The sequence below is a fragment of the Electrophorus electricus genome, chromosome 4, assembly GCF_013358815.1.
Source record: "Electrophorus electricus isolate fEleEle1 chromosome 4, fEleEle1.pri, whole genome shotgun sequence".
Taxonomy (NCBI): Eukaryota; Metazoa; Chordata; class Actinopteri; order Gymnotiformes; family Gymnotidae; genus Electrophorus; species Electrophorus electricus.
Window position 1 is genome coordinate 21,087,492 of NC_049538.1, and position 8,588 is coordinate 21,096,079.

Below are 8,588 nucleotides of genomic sequence, written 5' to 3' on the forward strand. Positions count from 1 at the left end.
TGTGAATCATACATGTCCACAAGGCGAGCAAGGCAATGGCATGTATGTCTGTGAATAGACCACTATATTTGCCTGTCTTAGCTTGTGCACCATCTGAGCAAATTCCCACACACTTGTGCCAGACAGTGACATGGTAACGTATATATGTATTCAGCAAAACAAAAATCTGATTGCCAGTTGCTCTCCTAGGAAGGGCACAATAAAACAAAAAAATCCTCACTAATTTGTCCGCATTCCACAAATCTAGCATAAACAAGCATCCGTGCATCTCCAGACACATCTGTGGTCTCATCAAGTTGCAAAGCAAACACTCAATTTTATTTTGATGATAAATTTCTTCAACATCTTTTGTCAAACGCTCAATGCAGTAAATCACTGTTATCATCTTTAGATATTGGTATTAATGCTAAGTGATCTGCCGTGCTTTTTCCACACATGGCAGAAAAGGTTTACTTAGCACATGACAAGAAAAGAGTCTCATCTAGTGTCTTGACAATCCAATTTGCTGTTTGAAAGAAACCTGAAGTACCTTTTAGTTAACATTGGTGTTTTCTGGAGACTTAACTGCTGGCCTCTTCACTCCTGCAGTTTTCATTAAAAAAACTCTACAGGTTTTGATTGCAAATTCAAGTGTCTGGTCTGCAAGTAGTGGACCGACTTGGAGGGCTTGTGACTTTCCTTAGCTAGCATTTCTCCATTAACCAGACACTGTCCATCCTCTCTGTAGCTTGTCTATATGCATTCATACTCTTTCATCATATTTCCTCATTTTCTTTGTTTTTTTCTGTTGAGACATTTCTGTAGTTTCTATAGTTTCTGCACTTTAACTTTTGCCTTCCTACGTCCAGTACTACCTGCTAAAAAGTGCTACATTGTTAAGCAAATTTTGCCTCGCACAGAAAAAGTGCTTCAAGTTTAATGGTCATTCAAGCCCTGCTCCCTCAGTACCAAGCTCACCCAATAGAAATTTTTCTGTAGGTTTAGCTATTCAACTGTGTTTGCGTGTCTTCATGAAAATTGTTTTCTATGTGCATGTTAAGTTAGTTGAAGTATATTTGTCTTTATATCATCAGCCTTTGTGAACCCCAAGGGACTACGTCGTAAACCTTGTGGGGCACAACCCTCAGGTTAAAACTTTTAGTTTGTTTGAGTGATATGAGGTAATTACACCTCTAAGAAATTATTGTAAATATCTCTCCTCTTTCCTTCAGTTCACACTTATATAAACATGTTAGTAACCTCTTTTTTTTCAGTGTATGAATTTATGCTTGGGCATGTGCGAGAATGAGCAAGGAAGTTTTTGGGTTATGTGGGCTATGAGAGCATAGCCCACATATCTCCTCCTCACAAGCCAAGGTTTCTTTGATGGAACGTGGACAGACTAGAAGGCTAGCGAACATAAATCATTACTAAAAACCAGTCTCTTACATACATATGCCATGGGAGAGGAGAGACAGCTGTGGAGGTGGACATTTGTTATCATCAGTGGTCCTCCTGGGCAAGGTGTGGACAGGGCTTCCAGAAAGTGCTGTTCAGTGAGACCAGAGCAGCCGTCAGTGTGCGGCACCAGCAAGTGTTTTGGGATGGTGTGCTCTTTTAATCCACAGTGATTACTCACTCAATATTGACATTTAACGCTGATCAAAGCCTGCCTCTTTTAGTGGGATTAACCAAAGAGAAAATGGATTTCAAAGGGTCTTATAGAATTGCTTAGAACATGCACACACACACACACACACACACACACACACGTGCACGCACTTGCCCACACACAGAAGTACACAGAGGGATACAAGTTTAAAAACAGAGATTTGCTTTTAGTATTAGAGTACCACAAGTGGAGAATTCCTTGAATGCACCTGCTGTATTTTTTATTTATCTCAGTGGCTTAAGAGATTGTGAAATTCCCAGGTCTAGGCATGGGTTGTCTTCTCACCAGTCACAAATGTGAAAAGACAGATAGGCTGGATCGCCAAAGCCCTCCTGCCATTTCTGCCTTGCTTTCCCAATGAGAGAACACTTATGTCTTGACCCCGAAGTGAGCAGGCCTAGTAAAGTCCGATGCATCCCATAAAACACAGCATGGAGTCCGATGCTGATTTACATAGCTCAAACTGTCCAGACGGCTCCCTCTCCTCTCCCAGTGCCTGCCTGTCCTCCCAGCATGCTTCAGGTGCCGGCTGGGGAGAGCGTTGGATGAGTGCGTCAGGAGAGGCAGATTTATGAAGAGCGCTGGGGAGGGGGGCTTGAGGTTGTCTGACAGACGCGGCTCTTTTAAAGGGTTTGTAAAAGCAACGCTCTTATCTCAGGCCGGCCTGACAAAAGCAAGCCCCTCTCCCCCAAATTAAATTGGAGCGCTGTCCAGGTGATTGAATCAGCCCAGCAAGCGGAAAATTTGGCCCGTCAGTCAGTGAGGCGGTGATAAGGAAAGGGCAGGAGAGCAGTGGGATCATTCCGCTTCCACACATGGACGATAACTCGGAGCACCTGTAACAGGGGGTGTTAACGGAAGCCAAGTGGCTATGGCCACCGACCTGTTCTCTAACACAGAGCTGCAGTGCCCTCGACTACCAGCCTTGTTTTGTGATTTAAGGGCTGCTGGTTTAACCTGCCTGTTTGCTGTAAAGAATTTAATTTAGATGAAATTTCCTACATTGAATTCCATTCATTTGTATACCATCTCTTCCCTCTCTTTCTCTCTCTCTCTCTCTCTCTCTCTTTCTCTCCCCCCCCAGGCTTTGTGAGCTTTGACAACCCATCCAGTGCTCAGGCTGCCATTCAGGCCATGAACGGTTTCCAGATCGGGATGAAGCGGCTGAAGGTGCAACTGAAGCGGCCGAAGGATGCTAACCGCCCCTACTGATCCTGCCGGCACCCACGTCCAGGTGAGAGCCACCACTGACGCACCCATGCCCAGGCTGGGATTAGATTCCTCAGCCCACATAATATAGCCATTCTCGCAAGGCAGCAGGTCATTTTAGACGCCTGCGTCATGTTTCACCAAAAGCAGTTAGAACTCATATCTGTAGTTTTTTGTCAACACATAGCAAGTAGGATTGAAAGTATGGTGTAAAGTTTTGCACATATGATAGGAAGTATGTTGAACATGGAGAGAGCATAGTGATGGGCTTTGGGGAGGATGGATGAGATTGTGTTCTTAACATTTAATATGGGTAGATAAAACTGTTATCAAAGCTACAGCATGGAAACATTTAAAATCCTTCTAGCACCAGTTGCAGTCCAGGCTCCCTGGGTAGTGTGATTTTTCCATAGAGTCTGGGATAGACAGATGTCCACAAATTACAGCACTGGGAGGTCTGACCATTACAATGGGCCACTCAATAGGAATCTGGCAGTCTTCAGTTCAAACTCAAAACAGACTTTTCACTGATGTAAGCAGTTGTGCGTATGTGTGTGTGTGTGTGTGTGTGTGTGTGTGTGTGTGTGTGTGTGTGTGTGTGTGTGTGTGTGTGTGTGTGTGTGTGTGTGTGTCTGTGTGTCTGTGTGTGTGTGTGTGTGCTTTCCCCATGCAGACACTGCAGACACTTTAATGTCTTTTGTGCATTCAGCTTTTTTTTTTCAGGAAACATTGTCTAAGAAAATGTCTCGGAATGTAAGTGCTCATTTCATCCTCTCACTGTAGTCTGGTTCCCTTTTGTCTCACTGATCATGTGTATGTGTGCTTTCTGTGTGATAAAAAAAAAAGGATTTCATTTAGTGCTAACCTGCTAATGAAATTAGCTCATAATTTTATTATTGCTTATTATTTGTCTAATTTTTTCTCTTATAATTTTATTCATTTCTTTTGTTTTCTTATTTCTCTCATTTCTGTTTACACTCTTTTCAGTTTTGTCTTGGAGTTCGTTGACATATTTGAATGACCTTCCTAAAAAACACAAGTGCTTTGGTAATACTCATAACAGTTCCCAATAAAGGACAAGAAACTCCATCCATTTTGTTCTTCTTCTTTTACCCCTAACCAACGTGAAACCTGGGCAGGGCCAAACATAGCTCAAGATGGCTGCCCTGTTGGCTAGCTGCATGTCTACGGTCAGGGGGAACAGTTCCCACGGCTGTAAGTTCAAACCATGGTGTCATTTTCTTTTAGATGACGTCATGTGTACTACTGTGATTGAGTGGCATGACGTGCTGGTGATCTGTTACTCCCTCTCTCTCTCTCTCTCTCTCTCTCTCTATATATATATATATATATTTCTATTGTGGTCATGTTTTGGATTCTGTATTTATGGAGTGCAGTATTTTGTTTGGTAGCTGGTAGCTGGTGTTTGTAAACCTGCTGATTGGTTGATTTCATTGGGATCTTTATCCCTTTTGTGCTGTTGTAATGTGAGTCGTGTGCTCTTGTTATTTTGCGTGTGAACTTGACAGTGTATCGATATTTTTGCTCTTTCTCTATCTCTCGCTTTTTTTCTCTGCGTAAGCTTTAAATTTTCACATTTTTATGTTTGAACTGATTTTTAAAAATATATTATGTACCTTTATTAAGGAACTGGGCTCTACTTTCTCAATCATTGGCTCTTTTAGTACGCCATTTTTATGATGACACCATGTTTGCAATTCCAAATAACCCCTCCCACCCCCCCACCCCCCTTCTGTCGCCGTGGTGCAAAGGCAAATATTGACTCTGGTCTTCTCTCTGCTCTCCATGCGTCTCCGTTGTATCTACATTCGGAGCACTTGACTGTGATTGTTTTGTTTGCCAAACATGGGGATTGGTTCCTGTTTACTTATTTATGAGGTTCCTAACCAATTACAGAATGACTGCAGAGCTGCAGGCACTGTTGTGGACCCAGACATGGCAACTTTATCTCTCTCTCTCTCTCTCTCTCTCTCTGTAATTTTTTTCTCTGACTCTCACACACACATACACATACTCAAAGCAGACAAAAGTGCAAGAAATGTTTTGACTTCTACAACTTACTTTCAGCTCAGCAGTTAGTAATCAAGTTAAAAAAACTTGGTCTTAAATATGTCGATTTATTGTAGTGAATTAAAAAAATTATAAAGGAATAAAGGAATATGAACTGATATATACACATTGCCATTCTTACCAGTAAATATTGAAATAACACTATGTTGATAGAGAAAAAAAAAAAAAAACATCTTCAGTTAGGGGTCTTCTAGGCAATTGTCACCTGGACAAAACTGCTGCACTGTGGAAGCTGGGGTGCAATTCCAACATAAATCATTGCCATCTAATCAATAGCCATAGAGAGACACGACAAAGTGGGATTTACTGCCGCCTTCTTTTGTGTTTGGGGAGGGCAGCCAGTCCACAGGGAATCGAAGTGTGCTGAACTTCGCCATCACTGCTGAGCTCATGACAGCTGGGAAGAAATCTGTGTTTGGCCAGCTCCTCCCTGATGGCTCATAAAAGTCCCCTGCCTTTGAACATTTTGAGAAAGATTAGAAATTTGGACACTGGGACAAAGAAACAGTTTTATTTATTTTGTAATTTGGGGCAGGGGTAATTTGGTTGTTTATTTTGCTCACATTTTCTGTTGACCTTCTGAGCACATACAGCTATAGTGTCCATACCAGAAAATAGTTCCATAAGGAATTAGGTGTTTTAACCTTTGATTTATATTACAAGCATATACAAGCATATATACAAGCATTCTCTAAAGAACAGAGTGCCATCAGAGCAAAGTTGCTGTGTTTGTGTTTTGCATTTAAATGCCAGCCCTTCAGCTGCGGCTTCCTGGTAAGAGCTCGAGCATCTACAGCCAGGTCTGTTCTGATCCTCCTGTTACCCCCTGCAAGAGGCATGCAAAGCAGACATGTTTCCCTCTTCAGCTAATATGCTCCATTATGAAACTTTAACAAGCGTATTTGCCAGAGAAATGGAGCAGAACTAAGGGATGTGGAGTTGTGGCAAAGGCAGCATTTCTGTTTGATCTTTTTTCTCTGTTGTGAACTGGAATCTGTCCATATTTTCCCTGTACACCAAACTGTGTGCTTTTCCCATGGTTTCCTGAAGGGCAGCAACACGCGCACTTATGTACTCCATATACGCATTCACAGACACATCACAGTTTAGATTCTGCACATGAAAACCATATTGTTGCTTAGAAAAGCTATTTTGCTTTTTGCTGCTGTTGCTGGTCATTCAGATGACCGCAAAACCATAACATTCACATATTAAGATGTTTATTTATTTATTTATTTATTTATTTATTTATTTATTTTACCCTCAGCTGTTCACAATTACATATGTGAACAAAATGTTCTATGGATTTGGGCTACTGTTTTTTTATATTACCATGTTTTAAACAAAATAATAATACAAATACAGATAATGAGTTTTTGCACTGCAGAAAGATTTCTTTGGATTTCCTGCACTGGGGAAGGGAAGTCATCTGTCTGTAATGAAGTGTCAAATGTGTTTCTGTAATTACACCTCAGTCATCTCCAATCAAATTGTCTTTGCGTTGTGTTCATCCGTTTAGTCCTGCACTTGTATCTCCTCTCTGCTGTCACGGTGATTACTCTTAGATAGCAGTAGGCTGACTGATGGAAGACACAGAGACAGGGCTTTGTCGTTTTAAATGAAGTGTTTGACAAGCACAGTTACAAGCTGTCTGTTCCTGATGAAAGGTAAAAAGGAGCCTCGTCCATCTGGGTCCTGGGTTTATGCAGCTACAAATGGTTGTTTGGCCTTTGTGTTTTGTGAGTGCTTTTCTCAATGTTGGCTGCAACTGTTGGTGTGTACAGTTAGAAGACTCACAGTTAAGCCTGTATGTGTAGACAAAAAAAAAATGTATTCAGTCCACCTTTTCTGTTTCTCCTCGTTTCTGTTTTCTTTCTTTCTTTCTTTCTTTCTTTCTTTCTTTCTTTCTTTCTTTCTCTTTTCTACTTTGCTTTCTCTTTCTAACAGAATGAAGGACTACCACTCCTTATTTCCACAAGTGCAGTATAAGTACAAAGGACTTCTTCGCTGTGCCACATATCATGAAAGAAGAGCGGTCCCTTAGTTCGGCAGGAAAGTCGCTGACAGATCAGAGACTAAGGTGACTGAAGGAGCAAGGAGGATTTTTTTCCTGGCTAAATGATTTTATTCCCTTTTTTTCTTTGCTTTGGCATCTGTGGAAGCAAATTTTGCAGAGACCAACTTTTTGCTGCTGTTTTTTAGACAAGATGGAAAAATCTTTATAGACACATTATGCTCAAAGCATGCATACACATATATACAATCACACATGCAAACTCACGCAAATTTGCAGACACAAACCCTTTGCACTTAGGCTGACATGCATAAAAATGCACTTCTGAAACTAGCATCATTTTGAATCTCTATGTAAATACTGACATCTATATTTACAAATGCATACGTACACAAACACCACAAACAAACAAACACACACACACACACACACACACACACACACACACACACACACACACACACACACACCAGCCTGCTGCCATTTTGGTTTTTGTGCCTATACAGGTGTTGTGGTCTGTACCAGGGAGAGCTCTGGAAAGATGGAAAAGAAAATGGTAATCCAGGATTATTTACATGCATCATTCCTTAGGAAATAGGGACCAAAGGACTACATGCTTTTTAAAAGAATATAAATATATAAATATATATACACATATATATTAAAAAAGGAAAAAAAAATCTCTTACCTTGTAGCTGCAAGTATTACAATTACAATAGTAGTAGTTGAAAGAAATAATTAAGTCAGTATCCAGTGGCCTATGTAAGGTTAAAGTTAAAGGAAATAATGATTATAAAGAAAAAAGAAAAAAAAAATTTCAAAAGTTTAAAAAAATAAATAAATCGGGGCTGACAGTTTGCTCTGGTAGCTGTTTTTGCACCAGAAAGTAGATTAGAAATGTAGACCATAGCAGTAGATTTGCTAATTTTTGCTGTTGTTTTTTTTTAAAAAAAAAAAAAAAAAAAGAAAATACTTGAACTTGTAAAGAAAGATTGGAAATGTACAAAAGGGAAACAATATGAATCTGAAAAAGAAGGAAAAATATGTTCCATTATTTGTCCTGATGGGCACTGAGCCTCTCTCCAAAACATATGTAATCGATGGCTAATCCTGCTCATTGCGATCTCTTCACCATCCCATTCGACAGCTACTGTGGAATTGTTTGGAAGGAAAATTTCAGAGAGGGGGAAAAAAAAGAAAAAAAACCATACAAACATAACGGAGCGTCAAAAGTCTGTACTTGACAGGGTGCAGGCTTCCCATAAGCCTTTGTGTTCAATCGACAATCCACTGTAAAGACCAAGCTACTGGATCTGGTGTGTGCTCTCCTCTTTTCTTTATGCTTTTTGTACTATGACAGGGAGTGTGCTATCTAGACACGTATCACAAAAAGGAAAAAGTGATCATCAAAAAATGGACTTAATGAAGGATGGAGTAAAGGAAGAGGACAAGTGAGTTTATGGCTGCAGAAACTGCCAAACGAACTGGCTTGGTATTCGAGAGGCAAGGACAGCAGTGGCATTTTTCTAAGAAACAAATTCATTAGAACTAACACCACCGCTCTGGGGAGAAGTGACTTTGTGAGAAGTGAGATATTCACAGGTCTGCGGATGCCTTTGCAAA

The 8,588-nt window shown here is 40.5% G+C and overlaps 1 protein-coding gene across 5 annotated transcripts in view; it reads left to right on the forward strand.

Moving 5' to 3' along the window:
* si:dkey-205h23.2 (CUGBP Elav-like family member 4) overlaps nucleotides 1–7,373 on the forward strand; it is a 106,335-nt gene extending 98,962 nt beyond the window's left edge. For all 5 annotated transcript variants that reach the window (XM_027008795.2, XM_027008798.2, XM_027008799.2 and 2 more), the window contains 2 exons: nucleotides 2,736–2,885; nucleotides 6,899–7,373. In XM_027008795.2, coding sequence (XP_026864596.2) covers nucleotides 2,736–2,863 — 128 coding nt within the window. In that variant the 3' untranslated portion in view covers nucleotides 2,864–2,885; nucleotides 6,899–7,373. The remainder of the gene's footprint in view (nucleotides 1–2,735; nucleotides 2,886–6,898) is intronic.
* Nucleotides 7,374–8,588: the final 1,215 nt, after the last annotated feature.